The sequence below is a fragment of the Phasianus colchicus genome, chromosome 5, assembly GCF_987193195.1.
Source record: "Phasianus colchicus chromosome 5, bPhaCol1.hap1.1, whole genome shotgun sequence".
Taxonomy (NCBI): Eukaryota; Metazoa; Chordata; class Aves; order Galliformes; family Phasianidae; genus Phasianus; species Phasianus colchicus.
The window spans coordinates 57504904-57523310 of NC_143440.1; the positions used below are offsets into that span (position 1 = coordinate 57504904).

Genomic DNA, 18407 nt, shown 5'->3' on the forward strand with positions numbered 1-18407 from the left:
ATCTTAACTCATTCATAGGACAACTGCCTGTAGGCTACATACAGCTTTCCCACATATTCTTCTTGCAAATCAGAAATGACTCATAGTCATTATCCTCTGGCAAAGGTTCAAATTCTAAAGCAAGAATTCAGCTTCTTCCACATTCAAATACAGCTTGTATCTTAACCAAAAACAAATTTTACTTGTGAAAATGCTTTATTGCTTCAAAATAATCACACAGGCAGGCACTCCTGTTACAACTCTCTGAGGAGTACTAGACTTGTGTTAAAGTTACAGCCTGGTAATTAAATCATGGAGGTCAAAACGCTGGTGAGAGTGATGTCCCCAGCAATGCAGAGCTTGGTGATCTCATTCAGCGTCTTCTCACGGAAGTTGTACTGCAGCAGGTGAGCATCGTTCACTGCTACCTTGAAGTGATCTCCCTCACAGAGCACCTGGAGCTGAAATTAAAATGCAAAGTGAGCCAAACTGGAACCATCAGCTGCAGGAACACCGGTGACCTTTGCCTTCCTCAGAACTCTGCTGTGCTCATCTTCCTCTGATTCAGCTGCAGTGTCTGCCCCATGACCACGCCTTTCAAGCAGCATGAAATGCAGGGAGGCCAGAGTGCAACCGTTTTGCAGGAGAAACAGACTGGAGGAAGAGTTGGACTGCACTGCAGGTTTTAGGAGGAAGTTTTTCAGCCAGAGGGTGGTGAGGCACTGGAACAGGTTGCCCAAGGAGGCTGTGGATGCCCCATCCCTGCAGGCATTCAAGGCCAGGCTGGATGTGGCTCTGGGCAGCCTGGGCTGCTGGTTGGCAACCCTGCACATAGCAGGGGGTTGGAACTGGATGACAGTGTGGTCCTTTGCAACCCAGGCCATTCTATGATTCTATGCAGAAGAATGCCTTACAGCAACCTGCCCAATAGCTGCTGCACAATGACAGCACAAATAGGGAGAATGCAGTAAGAAATGGGAATAACAGATTTTTTTAATTTCTTCATTGTTACCTTGAAGGGGGCTCCAGGTTCAAATGGAAATCTAGGAGCTGTTCTCTCCTCTTTTCCCCAGTTATTGTGGAACATTGAATTACAGACGATGACCCTTTTGTGATCTTCCTTGAAACGGGGGTTAAAGTGGAAGGCAATGTCTTGCCCTCTCTTGAAATCCAGTGAAAACCTGCAAAGGCAATAATCAATGAGCTGCTTTTTCTTCTGAAGACATGAGCTGTCTTCCAGGGCTGCTGCAAAGCACATAAATGTACAGAGCCCACTAAACAGCGACAGAGCAGTTCTGGGGGCTTTCGCATGATCATTTTGTGTCACATTTGATTTCACAGAAGGTCTGTGTTATTCAGAAAGTGAACCCTATCCCTCAGCACCTTAACACTGTTGCAACCCATCCGTACCTGTTGGGATTTGGGTTCACAGTCCCCGTGATGGTTATGAGCATCCGAGGCATGAGTCCTGCTGGCAGGGGCAGATCGTAGGGGATTTTCTGAAGAGGACAGAGATTTTGGTGTTAGCAGAGCAGCATGTTAGCAAGCAGCACAGACCTGATAGTCAGGCAAGGGTTGGGTGTTGGTGTGACAGCAGTGTGACTGCTCATGCAACCTCCTAAGGACACGCAACCCCAGGTCCCTCCCAAGCCAAGCACAATGAGGAACTGGAGCAACAGAAATCTTTAAAATATGTCAGAGCTGTTACCAGTGGAGCAGCTGAAGCTTCAGAGTACGGTCCAGTCGGTCCTCCAGAATATGGTCCTGCTGCTGCTGGTCCTCCAGGATATGGCCCTGGTGGTCCTCCAGGGAATGGTCCTGGTGGTCCATGATGGGGTCCTGGTGGTCCGTGATGGGGTCCTGGTGGTCCATGATGGGGTCCCGGTGCCCCCGGGTACGGCCCAGGGTATCCAGGGTACGCCGGGAAGGCCCCAGGTCCTGGGGGCCGGTTCCAGCCCTGGGGTGGAGGGGCACCAGGGTTGTGAGCAGGCAAGGCGTCGGAGAGCTGAGGATGGAGGGGAGAGGAGGAGGGGAAAGAGAGGCAGCATCCAGTGGGGCTGCCAGCACCTGGCCTTCATGGCCTGCACGACGCTGGAACGGCCAGGAGCCCCAGTGGTGCTGAGAGCCCAAAAGTCCCTTAATGCTCCTTGATTGGTGTTACACGGATTGGTAACAACATGGAATCATAGAATCACAAAATCACTAAGGTTGGAAAAGACTTCAAAATCAGCATTCTCACTGCCCACGTCCCTCAGTGCCGCATCCCCACTGTTCCTGAACGCCTCCAGGGATGATTTCCTCACCACTCCCTGGGCAGCTGTGCCAAGTCCCACCATAAGTCCCCACCTTCATGCAATGACCACCACAGTGCCTGTGTGTGTGTTTTTTCAATAAATCAATACTCACAGAGAAACCGTCCGACATTTTCCTAAAACAAAAAGATGAAGGACATCATGAGGTCGTTTTGTTCCCCTCCCAGGTTACACGGCTGTTTGTGGTTCACCACCTCTATCATAACAACTGCTGGGCCGAGAGGTGCCACAGAATCCCAAACCCAAAGACCCTGCAGGAGCCCGGCCTGCAGCTGGGATGGGGTGGGAGAGGAGGGGTCCTACAGGGGGATTCCCCTCTGCTGTCCCCATTGGAGATGTGCGGATTGCAGTGGGGTTTGCAGCCACCACAAAAGGTGAAGCTGCGCCATGCAGAAATGCTGCGGCCTGGGGCTGAATTCCTGCTATCAAAGAGTGCATTCATAAGCCAAGAGAGAGAAAAAAAAAATAGGAAGAGGCAGAAATGGGAGGGAAAAAGGAAAATTCCAAATGGAAAGCGGAGAAGTCTGATTCTCTTCAAAAGAAACACTGAGCAACACAAAGGTCTGAGCAAACCTGGTCGAGCTGCTTCAGCAATACGGAAATCACACCGAGTTTCCCCAGCACCAAACCCTTCCCCCAGCAAAAGGCAACGCAGAGCCTCCGTGACTTCCAAGCAGTGCTTCAGGCACCGGCCAGGAGCAATGACTTTCAGCTGTCCCTACCTGGCAGTGCAGATATTTGCCTTCTGCTTTTTCCATCCCTCTGCTTCCCAGGGTGCAGGACGGGCTCTGCACCCCCAGTGCCCCACTAATTGCAGGAGCCCAATGCAGACAGTCCCAGCACAGCCAGGCAGGTGCCAATGAACCCCATGAGTTCTGAAAGTCCCATTTTATAATTCATGGAGTGGTTGGAAAAGTTGGAAAAGACCTCCTAAGATGGCTGAATCCAACCATCACAGTGACACCGGGCTCCTTCCAGGCTCAGCCTCTGCCACACATTGAGAAACCATTTGGGAAAAGGATTTAGAAGCAAAGCAACCCTTGATACGTGAAGGATGGTGGGCAAAGCCATACAACCCAACTCCCCAAGGATGGGAGCTGTGTCCAACCCAGGACCCCCAGTGCCAGCACTCAGCCCCTTCCCGGAGCTCCCTTACCTGCAGCTGTCAGGCCGTGTATCGGGACTGGCTGTCGAGCTGTGGATTGGAGCTGGGCAATATCTCCACCCATAGCTGCCCCAACCCCGGGGCGGAGCACCGAGCAGAGCCCAGCCCCGTGGGCAGCACGGCACAAGGACACCCGCGGTGTCCCCTCCCAGCTGTTAGAAATGTCACCCCACCGAACACGGAGGGATTGGACGCATTGAAGGTTCCAGCTCACTGCTGGGTCATCGCCCATCCCGGCAGCGCCCGACGTGAGTCATAGGATCATAGAGCCATAAAACCATGAAGGTTGGAAAAAGACCTCAAAGATGGAGCAGCAGCCAATGCCCCGAGGCAGGAGCCCAGCACAGCACACTGAATCCACTCCTGGGAGCGATGGCAGCGCTGCTTCAAGTGGCGTGAAAGGCAAAGGTGTGCATTAGTGCTGGAATACCATTACTGTGCAGGCAGGCTGGGGGCGCACAGCCCAGGAGAGAGAGCTTTTCCAAGAGCTTCTCCTGTTTTTCATCTCCTGCTGCAAAAGTGTTGCAGCTTCAGTTACACAACAGACACAGCGTTACAAAAGCAGAAATGGAAACAGGAAACAGAACCTGAGTGTGGGTTCATTCACAGAATCATAGAAAGGCTTGGGTTGGAAGGGAACTCAAGGATCACGAAGCTCCAGCCCCCCACCACAGGCAGGGCCACCAACCTCCACATCTCATAGCAGCCCAGGCTGCCCAGGGCCCCATCCAACCTGGCCTTGAACACCTCCAGGGATGGACGGGGCATCCACAGCCTCTCTGGGCAGCTGTTCCAGCACCTCACCCCTCTCATAGCAAAGAACTTTCCCTTGACATCCAACCTCAATCTTCCCTCCTTCAACTTCAAACCATTTCCCCTTGTCCTGCAGTTATCAACCCTTTCAAAGAGTTGATTCCCCTCCTGTTTGTAGGCTCCCTTTAGGTACTGAAGGCTGCAATGAGGTCACCCCACAGCCTTCTTTTCTCCAGGCTGAACAAGCCCAGCTCCCTCAGCCTTTGTAGGGGAGGTGCTCCAGTCCTTCATTCATCTGAATGGGCTCAGAAAGCCTTTCCACACAGTGCTGTTGGGCAGATGAAGCATCAAGGAACTGCAGAATTGATGGGTTGGACCACGAGGGCCAAAAACATTCTCCAAACACAACTTGCTTCCTCCTGAGTTAATCCAACAGCATTGTTTTATGATAATCCAGAAACAAAATCAGAGGTGAGCTGTGGAGCTGAGCCCTGTGTGCTCACCCCACCCCTGGTGCTGCTTTCCCAGGACATCCCAGCACCACCCGCCATAAGGCAGCACACAGCACTAAGCATTTCCCTTTGATAGGCTGCTCTGCAATCATTCACAGTGCTTCACTCTATTAAATTGTGTTTATTGAGGAGATTTCGTGTGATTGCCTTGTAGCAATGTTTACTGTGTGACTGCCATCTGGGTCAATTAACTGCAGGCTCTGTTAGCTCAGGTTAAAAAGGGAGGAGAGGGCAAAGAGGTTGTTTAAGCTGAAGAACTGCACAAGACCAAGTGGAGGATGTGGCTCTGGGCAGCCTGGTCTGCTGGCTGGCGACACTGCACGTAGCAGGGGGTTGGAACTGGATGAGCATTGTGCTCCTTTGCAACCCAGGCCATTCTGTGATTCCATGAAAAATGAATTCAGAGACTGACGCAAAGCTCCTGTGCCCCTTTGCAGCCACCAGTGATCACAAATTGGAATTACCAACCCCTTACCATCAGTCCCAGAACGCTTCACATTGACCTATAGCAGGATTTAATGCCTTATAGAATCATTGAACCATTCAGGTTGGAAAAGACATCAAAGATCCCCAACCTCAACCAACCCCTGCCACGTCTGCATCCCTCAGTGCCACATCTCTGTGGTTCTGGAGCACCTCCAGGGATGGTGACCCCAGCACTCTGTGGGCAGCTGTGCCACTGCATCACTTCTCTATTGGAGAAGAAACATTTCCTCGCATCCAACACGAAGCTGTGTGCTGTTTTCTATCATTCCTGTGAACACCAAATCCTGCAGAGGCAGAAATCCCAACCTCAATGGCAGAGCTATCTATGTGGGGTTAAATCACTTCAAACCAAGAAACTGCTGACTGGAAATGAATAACTCCTATCCTTTATAGGGCTGTTTGGTTTTTAGTGAGCCATACAGTCAACCCATAAAATTGTGAACCATCCAGGCTGCTGAAAATCTACAAGGTCATCAAGTCCAACCATCAGCCCTATCACCGAACCCCACCTCTCCACCACCTCCAGGAATGGGGAACTCCATCACTGCCCCACGCAATGGTTCCAGTGCCTGACCCACATCTACATGAAGGAACTCCTCCCGATGTCCAACCTCAACCTCCCCAGCACAACCCGAGGCCGCTTCCTCACATCCTATCATTTGACACCTGACAAAAGAGACCAAAACCTCCTCAGTGCCAACCTCCTGCCTTTGCAGCTCCCTTCTCCTAGAAAATGAGGGCACAGGTGAAAAAACAGCACTTTGTGCAAGCGATTTGTGTCAATGGAGATCTACAGAAGCCCCCAGCCCCCTCCAAATCCAATGCAGTTTGATCCAGGTCTGTGCAAAGAAGCAGACTTACAGTGCCATCTCCCAGCCAACCCAACCAAGGGCACTGTGTGAAGAATCATAGAATGGCCTGGGTTGCAAAGGAGCACAATGCTGATCCAGTTCCAACCCCCTGCTATGTGCAGGTCACCAACCAGCAGCCCAGGCTGCCCAGAGCCACATCCAGCCTGGCCTTGGATGCCTGCAGGGATGGGGCATCCACAGCCTCCTTGGGCAACCTGTTCCAGTGCCTCTCCACCCTCTGGCTGACAACCTTCCTCCTCATATCCAACCTAAACCTGCCCTGTCTCAGTTTAAAGCCATTCCCCCTTGTCCTATCACAGAAGCCAGGACCTTCCCCACACAGCAGCCCTCCTTACCCCAAACAATGCTGCCAGGTATTGAACTGCTGCAATTTTCTCCTTCCTATTACTTTTTAAACCCATTGAGTACATTCAATGAGGATGTCTCAAAGCAGAGGTCCCTAGGAGGGCTCTCAAACAGCAGCACTGCCCTCTGCTGACTCCAGCAGGGCTCTGTACGCGCAGCCAGCAGCTCATTTACTCAGCATCCGAGCCATTTAGAGCACGTAGTAGACGAGCAGCTTTTGCTCGCCGTCACCCCATAGACGCTCTTTAGCAGACGCTGAAGAGCAGCAGGAGAGCACCATTCAGTGATGGTGCAGAGACAGCTCAGCTGTGCTCAGCTCCTGTGCTCTGAGAGGTGCCTCTGCCACCGTGCTGTCAAATTAAATCTCTAAGGATGGAAACGGCAAGACTCCTTTGGACACAAGCACTGCGGCACTCGTCCAGCCTCGTGGTGAAGAGGTTTCTTAGTTTTGCAGCGGTGCCACCCAATGCTTGCTCTAAAACACTCCCCCCGCCAGCTGGAAGCCTTCTCTTTAAACCTGAGGATTGAACAACGCCCACCATCCCACACTGAGGATTTCAGCTGTAGCTTCAACATCACCAGAACACAGCTGGCCGTAAGAACAACAGGGTGTCCGGCTCCTTCCCAACCTCCCCCCATGATCAAATCTTCCCCACTTCCAACAGCTCACCCCTGGTGTCCCTGGTGGTGCCCAGGGAGAAAAGTCAGCTCCCATTTCAGGCCATGGAGCTCAGCCACCTCTGAGACCCCTTCCAACTTCAGCCATTCTGCGATGCTCCATAGGCTGCTCTTGGCACCCGCCATCCTGCTGAACAAACCTCTGTGCGATCTGCATTTCCTGAATGAGACAGCATCCCAAATCACAGATCTAACTCCTGGCCTGCTATGAAACGTGAAGGTTGGTGGCCCTGCCTGCAGCAGGGGGTTGGAGCTTCGTGATCCTTGAGGTCCCTTCCAGCCCAAGCCATTCTATGATCCATGCACAGCCACGCACACCCTTAGCACTTGTGAACGTGCCTAAGGCACAAAAACCACAGAAGGAAGAGGAAAAACACAGAAGTCAAATAATTCTGATTTTATATTCAGTTGTTGCAAATCAAGGATGTCCTATTTCTTTACTATTTAATCCAAGGCAAAAAAAAAAAAAAAAAAAGATCTACACAAGCATGTCAAAGGCTGTGAGTGAAAAACGGTGAACACAACAGTCTTGAAAATACGTTTAATGTCTAATCTTATACAAAAGTGACAGCATTTTCAAAAAAATATCAAATCCTGTATTTATAGCTTCTCACTATCATACAGCAATATTTGTTTCATCTAAAGAAAATACAGCAGCAGGTGATAATCTATACTTTAAAGATGTGATTGCTTATATTTCATATTGTAAACAAATGCAGTATGTCAACCTCAAAGCACAAAACGAACTTCTCAGCAATTTAACTCAAACGATGCATAGAAATGGACAAATTCCATTGCAAAAGCTTCAGGTCAGAAGTTGCTCACACTTGACATAACATGTGATAAAGTTACTACACGGCATATAGTGACAACTTGAGTTTTTACACAATAGATTAACAGGTATACCCTTTTTTCACTGCTATGCAAAGAACTTGGCTCACAAAAACAAAGGGGTTATGAAACAGTTCTCATGACCTCAAGAAATACGAATATACATTGAAAAAACATCCCATATATACTGAATTTTAGCCTAAATGTTCCAGTAATAAATTCTGCCTACTTCAGGAAGAACCTAGAAGCCTGGTTACCAAAACAAATCCCCTCCCAGCAGTCATTACTTGCTACGTTTGCTGCTCTCTCCTTTCCTACATCTTCCCATTCCCTACAAAGACACACGAGTGCAATTTGAAACTGGAGTGTGCTGCACGATCCATTCCTTTGGGATAGGTGTTGTTCATCACATTGGTTTATAACCTAAGGCTGCAGGTATTGAAATTAAAAGCACTTGAGCAGATGTAGGCAGTGTTCTACTGTGTTAATTTGTAATTGGTCTTGCTAAGATCTAAGTGAAGTGTGCTGCCTGGGAGGCCAAGGGGTTTGTTTAAGGTAATACTGACACTTTGGGTTCTGATTCCTAGGGTTAGAGCTGGCATTTATGCTGAAATGTTAAGCATTTCTCTTCAGCTCCAGTGCTTTCTTCCTATAATTAAGAGTTAAGAGATGCACGTACCTTCGCTTTTCATGGCAGATTAAAACGAGCCACAGCTCTCCTCTGCAAAGACACTGCAGGGCTTTGCCACAAGGGCTGGGACAGCTAACAGGCATCACTACCAGGTCAGCCCACTTGTTCTGAAGAAGTTCATCACATGCATGCAGGAAGCCATGGGAAGGTATGGGAAGCGAATTAACTTGCTTTCACAGTTCCACGATACAAAGACTCCCTAACGAGCTACCATGTTAAGCAACATTGGTTCCTAATTCTACCTACAGAGGCTAAGTTAGGAGATCCCCATCTGGGGATAAGCAAAATGTCCATGGTCAAATCCAGGCTATGAAATACCATCAGAGCTCCTCACCAACACGTGGCTGTGCCTCAGTAATGCTACACCAGCAGTTACCCAGCACATCCTTTGCACAGATATGGCAAGAATATAAAAACTTACTGCAGTGCCCCTCCAGAGCAGGGACAGCCACACAGCAGCACACAGGCTTCTAAACATTCAATTCCTCCCAAATTATGCTTTCTCAGTGAGGTATGCAGGCACCTGGCTGGGAACAGAGCGCTGCTCTCCATTCCCATGTTCAGTGGAGCCCCAGTGAGACTTGCTCGTTCCCAGCTGTGGCAATAAGGATGGCACAAGGGATCTCTGGAGCAGCCAGAAATAAAAGCCCCGCCAAAACCTGCTGGGAAGGGAATGGCCAGGCTGGTTTTCTTCACCTTTTAAGCTCAAGTTCAGTTTCTAGGGACTCTGAAAAACACCTGCTGAGTTTACACAACTCGGCAGACAAGTCAAATTTTAAACAACCAGAATCCAGGTTAGATATAGGGAAGTACTTTACCTACATGGGAATTAATTCTTTACATATAGAGTCAAATCTCCAACCACCACAGAACGAGAACTGGCAAAACGAAGTCCTCATTGGCATGCACGAAACTCACACTGGTTGATTCAAAGGGAACTGCACATCCAGCTCACTCCACCGCAGACACGCCTGTCTGCAAACACCAACAGGGTGCTGACGAGTCAGACCAAGCATTTCAATGCACGTCTTCTCCTCCGCAGTCCCAGACTGAGCGATTAATTGTGTTGAGTATTTACAAAATGCTGAGAAAGCCTTCGAGTTCACGCGCTCCGTCTCTTTCGTTTCCATTACTGTAGCATGTTCAAAAATTACATTTCTTGACAAAAATCTTGAAATACTCTTTATTGACATTTTAGAATAACCTGAAAATAGACAAGATATGACTATCCATCCATTCAACAACCAGCACGAGTCTGGCAACAAGACTTAAAGCATTCGTGGAAATTTAAGCTGTTTCTGATTTGCAAGTCCTTGTGCCTGATTCTTTAGAATCCTTACTTGGCAGCTCTCATTTTCCCAAGGAATATTTGCCAGAGTAAGAACCACAGATTTCAGTTTTACTTCTGCTCTTTGTAGCTCGTTTTATTAAACCAAACAATTACGCCAGCATACGAGCAAGTTAATGTTATGCAAATTGCTAAATTGCTCCTTCATACCTCAAATGCACATACAAGAGGCAAGTATTCTTCATAGCCCCAAACATTACTGAAACAAAAACTGTAAAAATCTCTGTAAGTAGTGGATGAAGGTGGAAAGCTACAGTACTTTGTTGCCCAGAACGTATTCAACGGTAAGGCTGCAAGAGACAATGAGAATTCATGGTCATTACAGGGCTTTCACAAAGCAGTTCATTAACATTACAAAACTTCTTAGCTCAAGAACATTTAAGCTGACAAATTGTTGTTATTCCCAATGTGCCCTGAAAAGCAATCTCTCCAGACTACACAAACTAGAATATCTTTCATTCCTGAACATTATTACAAGTCTTTTCCCCTTTATTTTTTCTGTCTCTTAGAGAAGGCTTTCCAAGTAGTGGAAGACCACTATAGTGTAATGCTCAGACATACTCCAACTTGATAGAACATGACCATTCTGGTATATGTAGTTAAATGTTTAAGCAGAGAATTGGCTGTTATTCCACTGACTACATAGACGAGCCCTTAAAGTCCTTACCTGCATTAATAGGTCTTATGCTACCCAACTTCCATGCTTAAAAGCGTCAAGATTTAATTCACTGATAACAAAAAACTAAGTCATAGAATGGGTTGCAAAGGACCACAATGACCATCTAGTTTCAACCCTCCTGCTATGTGCAGGGTCGACCAACCACCATCCCAGGCTGCCCAGAGCCACATCCAACATATATACTCACATGGGGACCACCTGGCATTGATGGAGCACCAGCAGGACCAGATGGCACTTGAAAAGGATTAGGGGGCGTAGGATACAGTCCTGGAGCAGGGTATGATCCTGTGGGTGGAGGAAACGGACCTGGCGGTGAAGGTCCCCACGTTCCAGGTGGGACTGTACCCCATGGTACTGTTGGCGCCGCCCCTGGAGTCTGGGTAGGAGCAGAGTATGGCCCCGGGGGTGGATATGGCATGCTGGGTGCAGGATACTGCCCTCCCATTGTCGGTCCCCATGCTCCAGAGGGCATGGATCCCCACGGCCCAACGGGAGCAGGAGGCGCAGCTGGCTCCGTCGGACCGCCATAAGGTCTTGGAAGCTCTGGAAAGGGCATGTTTGGTGGAGGATACTGCCCTGGTGGGACAGGACCTGGCACAGCTGGGGGTGGATACGGACCTCCGGGAGGAGGGCAAGAGGGTCCGGTAGGAGGAGGAGGAAATGGAGCAGGCGGTCCGGGGGGCATTGAAGGATACATTCCTGTAGGAGGAGGTCCGAAGGGCACGCTGGAAGCGGACGTGTTTGGTGGCAGTGCTGAGGGCCCAGCAGGAGGAGCACTCGGGTTGTTCCAAGGATTCGAGGGCGGCCAACCCTGAGGTGGCTGGGTGGGCTGCTGGCCAGGCTTCGCACCGCTCACTTTGGAGGTCTTAGCAGGAGACTGATCAGGCAAAGCATCTGCCAACTGAGAGAGAAAGCAGTCGTGAGGATGGGAGATACCTGCTGGAGCTGCTCGTTGCCCATGTTCACCCACTACACAGATGCATTTCAGTTGCCTACATGGGAGGAAAAGAGCTCTGTCGCTGCAGAGAGGGCTATGTTCACTTTGTGCAGCTTCTATCATTAAGGGAGAAGAGGCATCCTGACGTGCCACAGTTCTAAAGCCAAAGATAAAAGGCAACCTTCAGCAATAGAATCACAAGCAATTCCAGTATAAATCCAGGAAGAAGAGATTGTTGTAAATTTCCACTGTAGCTATTCTGATGCTATTAGGACAAAACCCCTCTGTGAGCAGCACAGCAGAAGAGAACCTACAAGGCACACCTGGAGGCCACAGACCTCTGCCCCAAAGCAAAGAGCTGCTACTGCAATGCCAAGGCAATCGTGTCAGCTGTGAGCTGCCCTTCTTCTCAGAGAAGAGTCTGAACAGAATGAAGTCATACAACTGGCAGATCTTCAGGAACAAAAAGCCATTACTTACCGAAAAATCATCAGTTCCAGACATTTTGCTGAAAAGTAAGGTAAAATAAAGTGAAATTCCTTGAAAATAAAGTACATCGAGGAAGAGTTCGATAAAGAATAAAGATAAAGAATTCGACATTTGTCTCATTCAAACCCAAAGGGATGTCCAGCTGGCAGAGCTTCTCAGCAATGGTTCCATCCCAATGACTGGGGTCCACACAGACAGCAGCCACCCAAACGCTCTCCCTCAATACAGGTGCCAGGAAAACAGCAGAACTGCAGCCTCCATCTCATGTCAGATGGGACCAACGCAGTGTAAGTGGGTCACAACACTAAGAAAAAATATTTCAGGTATTCATGCCAAACAAGCAGCCTCTGCAGCAATGCCAGCAGGTATCCAGGCTCTATTCTAAACTGGGACTCGGAGAAGTTGGTGAAGTCAATGCCCCTAAAATTAAACACGATTACACCCCCATTCAGATCTTATTTTCAGAAGTACTAAATGTGGGTTTTAAATACACTACAGTCAGTGGATGTTCCTATTTGCTTTCACTGACTTCAGCTAAGCAGTCTTGAATGTAGACACAAGGAAAGCCTCTAACGAGTGCCTAATTTCTGACCTCTCAACACCTAATGAGAAATGTTGCAAGACAGCCCCAGCAGAGAGGTTTATAAGCCTCCCACTGAATTCCAATCAACGTAATGCAAATATTTCACATGGAACTAAACCTGTATTAGTAAGGTTTGTTTTTAAATGTACACAATTTGCTAATGGTAAAACAGCACTGCTGTGGGACAATGAGCTCAGCCCCCATTTCATCTTCAGCAGCATCTGCTGGGGAAGAACAGCAGCAATCACAGCTCAGTGCTTCCAAACATCCAGAGGCACCTCCTTCTTTTGTTATACTTTCAGGTGATGCTCCTTCATCCTGCAGATCTGTTCTCACCCACCCCCCTCTGTGCTGCTGTGCTGTGTCTTCTTCCCATTCTCTTTCAGCCATTCCTTCTCCGTGCTGAGATGGAGCTGATTCCACTCAGCCTTGCACAGCACCTATTCCATCCCTCGAGTATTCTCACTGCTTCTCTTTGAGGTTCCTCCAATTCTTTTGTATCTCTTGAGATGAATGACAAGAGCCACAAAGAATCCAAAATGTGGGAGAGCCACTGATTTATACAGTTCCATAATTATGTTCTGGTTCATCCTTTATTTCCTTCCCAATACTTCTTCATGTTTGATCTTCTTTTTGTTCACTGCTGAAACTGACTTCCGCAGCAGTACTTTATTCTTCAGTGTTAAGGGTCAGCCCATCATTTTATATATAAAGTGATGCATATAATTTCACATTCAAGCACTCTGAATCACATCACATTTATCTACACTGAATTATGTTTGCCATTTTATTACCTAAGCCTTACTTTCCTGACAGCACGACTCTGCTCATTTCCCAGTAACGATCCCATCAGGCAACCAAACCCCAGCAGAAACAGAGTGAACTCCTCAGCTGTAGATGAAGTTATGGGATGGCAGAGACCATCTGCCATGGTTTAGATTGGATATCAGGAGGAAGTTCTTCACCCAGAGGGCGGTGAGGCACTGGAACAGGTTGCCCAAGGAGGCTGTGGATGCCCCATCCCTGCAGGCATTCAAGGCCAGGCTGGATGTGGCTCTGGGCAGCCTGGGCTGCTGGTTGGCGACCTGCACATAGCAGGGGGTTGAAAATAGATGAGCATTGTGCTCCTTTGCAACCCAGGCCATTCTGTGATTCTATGATAATGGATGGCTGCAGCAGAAAGAGGCCTGCCTGCAAAATGCCAGCAAAAATCCCCAATATTTATCAGCTGGTTATTTCAAAAGACTTCTGTGCTATGAAAATTAAGGAAACAATTCTGCTGTTAGGAGAAAACCTGCAGCAAAGCACAGCTTCTGATAAGATTTAGTGGCTCTCTCACTTTGGCAAGCAGACTGGAGCAACATTTGCTGGCAACATTTGGCATAACTGAGACAGTGCCAAGCATGTCAAGGATCCTCTTGCAGACAGGATGGCCTACTTTGGGGATATTTCTCAAACACCCATTTCATCTGTGCAGTGCCACCTTCGTTTATTAAAGGAATAACTCTGGTACTGTTAGACACACGCACCATACAAACCAATCTAGAATCCATATGCCATTCCAGCTGCACAGCACTGAACTCCCATCAAAACCTCACTGAAATATCAGTTCTATTTGTAGGAGCATTGCCCAAGGCATCCACGTGTTCATAAATAAACTCTGACATTGTTGGACTGAAGATGTCAGGGTCCCCATTGCCAACATATGGGCTCACCATCTCAGAAAACACACTGTTACACTGATGAGGCTTTTAGTGACTGCAGGGTTAACAAATGGGCTCAGAGTCTCTCTTTGCAGTTCTGTGTAGGGAAAAGCCAGTCACAGAATCACAGTCCAAAGATCAGACATTTCCTACTGCTGCATTTAAACCCTACTTCAGACTGCACTTTCTTGGGGCAAGGGAAAAAAGAAGAGTGGATAGAAGAAGGAGGATTCAAGGAGTTTAAGTAATTTGGCAGGCAGGAGAAAGACCACTGAATTGGCAGCATTCAATCTGAAGTCCTGCTTGCATCCACGCTGCTGCAAGACAACATTTCCTTTGTGCTGTGCAGGCCAACGCCCCTGGCAGCACCCTCTGCTTTACAGAAGCACTCAGCCTGTAGTTCCAGACACAACGTAGGGCCAAAAGCATCAAACTGAAGTGAGGCAAAGAGGGAACACCAATGTCTGGGAAAAACAGAAGGACAGCATCGAGGAGCAGAATCTCCCATCCTTTATCCTGAGCTGAAACTTGGCATGGAGGACTTCCAGCACACCTACCCAGAAACTACAGACAGAAACAGCCTGCAGACAAGAGTCTGAGGCCTCCTGGACACTCAACAACTTGCCACTAATTACTAGGAATTAACAACGTGCAGGTGAGAATGGCAGGTTATCAGGCTGCACACTGCAGGCAGGACAAAGGCTGAGATGAGCTCCTCTGCTGCACTGCCAGGCCAATCCTACCTGCAGTACTGAACACCATCTGAACACATGGTAAGCTTCAGAGAGCTCTGTGAAAACCCCATTTCTGGGCCTGATGCTCCATGTGGCATACCAAATCCTTCAGCCTCCACCATAAAACAGTCCCACAGTTTTTTCAGCTATGAGTCCTCTCTGCTCCCATCAAAACCAATCCAGGAGCATTTTTCCCATGCTCCTGCCCTCCCTGGCTTTTCTCCATCACCAGTCCCCGGTGGCTGCCATTAAAAAGAGCTGTCCCAAACCCTGCTTCCTTCTTTTGCTAAAGCTATTCAAACAAAGCCTGTTTTCATAACTTCATCGGCTGCACAACATTTTCCACACTCTTGATGTGACAGATTGAGTTCCCATCTCCAAGATCACAGAATCAGAATCATAGAATGGCTCGGGTTGGAAGTGACCTCAAGGATCATGAAGCTCCAACCCCCCCGCCACAGGCAGGGCCACCAACCTCCACATTTCAGAGCAGCCCAGGCTGCCCAGGGCCCCATCCAACCTGGCCTTGAACACCTCCAGGGATGGACGGGGCATCCACAACCTCTCTGGGCAGCTGTTCCAGCATCTCACCACTCTCACAGCAAACAACTTCCCCCTGACATCCAACCTCAATCTGCCCTCCCTCAACTTCAAACCACTTCCCCTTGTCCTGCTGTTATCTACCCTTTCAGAGTTGACACCCCTGAGATCACCTTCCAAACAACAACAGAAAGCCTTCTCAATGCACAGCTGCATTTCCGCTGGGTGGCACGGCTCTATCAGCAAAGAGGTTCTTTTGTCACTGTGACATGACTAATGCCTACCAGCAAAACCTCAGCTACAACAGGATTCCTGCCCACATAACTGTAACTACCCAACACAGCTACGCAGATCAAATGGAAAAGAGACCACTGCCAGCTCTTACTGCAGCTTCTCCCTTCAGGCATTAAGCATCAGCAGTTTATAGCTGCCCCTTCTCCATTTTTAGGGTCTTTTGGATGCCACATTCAAGCACTGTGCAACAATTTCACTTGACCTGTGCCTTTATCCATTAGGAAAATAAACGGCAGTCAGACTGAAGATAAAAAGCAATAGTTACATAGTTAGCAGCTGCTTTAGATGCAGTGATCTTTTTGTTCTTTCCTATGCCTGTTTTGACGGAAAAGAAGGCAGAAGGAGGGTTTTTAGTCTTCAGATTGTCAGCACTGATCTAATCGAGAATGACAACCACAATGATGCTCGTTAGCACGTTTGCTATAAATTACCAACAACCAGGAAAAAAAACAATTCAAAACAGAAGTCTTACCAGTTTCCAAGGCCCATAAAATACACGGCCATAAGGAACTGTAATCTGTTCCATTTCTCCACACAAGACAAGTCGTTCCGTTTCACAGTTGCCTCCCCTCCTAAGATGAGACCAGATCACTTCGGGTGGTCCCAACATCACAAACAGAAGCTTCCCAAACCAGCAAACATAAATCACTGCTGAGGTGGCTTATCTGCGTGTCAACTGTGCTGCAAACCAGCTGAGAACTGCAAGTCTTCACTGCCAAAGATCACTCCTGGTCACAACTCACAAGGAGCTTTTTCCACACGGGGTGGTGAGGCACTGGAACAGGTTGCCCAAGGAGGCTGTGGATGCCCCATCCCTGCAGGCATTCAAGGCCAGGCTGGATGTGGCTCTGGGCAGCCTGGGCTGCGGGTTGGTGACCCTGCACATAGCAGGGGGTTGGAACTGGATGAGCATTGTGCTCCTTTGCAACCCAGGTCATTCTATGATGATTCCATGAAGATCCTATCCTGGGAGTTTTACAAAGACATGAGCCCAGCAGCTCCAAAAAAATTAAAACATCTCTTCCATAGCAGCTTCTGAACATTCCTCAGAGACACGTAGTCCATTTTCACCACATTATTCTTGTTTTCAGAAGCGTGTTTATTTATTTCCAGCTTTAGCTTTGTTATCAATTCTTTGGAAGCCTTCCTGAACTACCTGTAAATGTTAATGAACACCTACATCCTCCTCCTAACAACGCCACAGACTCATGAATTACCAGCTAAATGTGAGCAGTTAGCAAAGGTCCTCCTGAACCAGGCTGTTTTTAAAGCAACACCAAAACCATGTGTCATCTTCCAGTATCAGCCTCGCTGATGACGAACAGAACTCCACACCCTTTTTCTCCTCTGCAGAGATCCTCATCCAGGATAACTGCTTTTCAGGATACAACCTCACTGAATGGACACAGTTGGTGCCTTTTCATTCTTGATTCCTCACTGTTAGGGTATATGCTTGAATGAACTTCAGCTTCAAAAATACCTGAAGTGTTTTACAGGAGGAGCTTGATGTTTGGCATGCAGTTTTACATCAGTCATTGGTCCCACTGGCCTAGGGATGGGAAGCTTCAGGATGTGTCTTTTCAAAAAATTATTATTTAAAAGATAAAGATCCTTTGTTTCCTACATCCACTGACAAAAAGGTTGAACAAACAGCACGAGGTAATCACTTTCCTTGGAATGCACCTCAAAACCCGTTTCCCTGGCAGATAAGCAGCTCGCCCTCCAGGAAATGCTCTCTTCAATATTGCACTGTGCTCCCTTTGTCAGTGAGTCACCCACCTGAAGGATAGCAACACTCGAGAAAACAAAATGACTTCTCACAAGCCACGGAAAACTGATTCGGGACTTCTCTTAATGAAAAAGATTTATTTATACACCACATTTATATTTTCATTTATAAACTGACCTCAGATCCTAACAGCGGAAACCGACCAAATATTTCACCCAGCCCAAGCAGAACAACCCCCACCCCCCGAGGTCTAAAATAGGGGCCGTTACAAACTAGCCAGCTCGGTTTCCCAGCCCCCAGCCCCACCTAGCCGCAGGCGGCCGCAGCCACCGTGCAGCCCCTCCCCGTGACCTCGCAGCCCTACGCCCACCCCGCCCCGAGCTCCCGCCACTCCCCTCAGGGCAGCGACCACCGGCGCCGCCCCCGCGCAGCTCCACAGGGCCCGGAGGGGCGCAGCCGGCTGCAACCCAGCGGCCCCCGGGGGCGGCCCCGTGGTTGTGGGGAGTAAGGCAGCGCCCCACCGCTCTGGCCCTCCATCCCTCCCTCCCTCCTCGTGTGCCGGTGCCCGGGGCTGGGCGCGTACCTGAGAGAAAAGCGCGGCGCGGCACAGGCCGGAGCGGAACCAGGCAGCAGGCGGCGGCCCGCAGCACCACCGCCACCCCTACGCCCAGGCGGAAACGGAAGTGCGTCACACGCTCCGCCCCCGCGCCGACCGGAAAGGCGGGCGCGCTAAGCTCCGCCCACCCC

At 48.9% G+C, this 18407-nt stretch overlaps 2 protein-coding genes across 3 annotated transcripts; both read right to left on the bottom strand.

The window, feature by feature from the left end:
• Positions 1-176: 176 nt before the first annotated feature.
• Positions 177-3979, bottom strand: LGALS3 (galectin 3). Of its 2 annotated transcripts, none has more exons than XM_031605424.2 (6): positions 3448-3979; positions 2386-2407; positions 1688-1936; positions 1390-1478; positions 992-1160; positions 177-440 (listed from the first exon to the last, which is right to left on the bottom strand). In XM_031605424.2, exons 2-6 carry the CDS (start codon positions 2401-2403, stop codon positions 285-287), a joined length of 681 nt encoding a protein of 226 aa, XP_031461284.2. In that variant the 5' UTR covers positions 2404-2407; positions 3448-3979; the 3' UTR covers positions 177-284. The 2 variants fall into 2 exon arrangements, with proteins under 2 accessions (XP_031461284.2, XP_031461282.2); XM_031605422.2 differs by having other exon boundaries at positions 1688-1984; positions 3448-3922.
• A 3649-nt stretch (positions 3980-7628) lies between these two features.
• MAPK1IP1L (mitogen-activated protein kinase 1 interacting protein 1 like) lies at positions 7629-18376 on the bottom strand. The gene is made up of 4 exons (XM_031605429.2): positions 18244-18376; positions 12069-12096; positions 10839-11552; positions 7629-10262 (listed from the first exon to the last, which is right to left on the bottom strand). The coding sequence occupies exons 2-4, from the start codon at positions 12090-12092 to the stop codon at positions 10251-10253; spliced, it is 750 nt and encodes a 249-aa protein (XP_031461289.1). The 5' UTR covers positions 12093-12096; positions 18244-18376; the 3' UTR covers positions 7629-10250.
• Positions 18377-18407: the final 31 nt, after the last annotated feature.

Bases quoted from the DNA above. Each gene is read 5' to 3' on its own strand.
- LGALS3 (XM_031605422.2), bottom strand. The intron at 1,479-1,687 runs GTAACAGCTCTG...TGTCCTCTTCAG, and splicing joins AAGCTTCAGCTGCTCCACTG to AAAATCCCCTACGATCTGCC. The intron at 441-991 runs GTAACAATGAAG...TTTTAATTTCAG, and splicing joins AACCTGGAGCCCCCTTCAAG to CTCCAGGTGCTCTGTGAGGG.
- MAPK1IP1L (XM_031605429.2), bottom strand. From the start codon at position 12,092: ATGTCTGGAACTGATGATTTTTCG. The intron at 11,553-12,068 runs GTAAGTAATGGC...TTTCTCTCTCAG, and splicing joins CTGGAACTGATGATTTTTCG to TTGGCAGATGCTTTGCCTGA.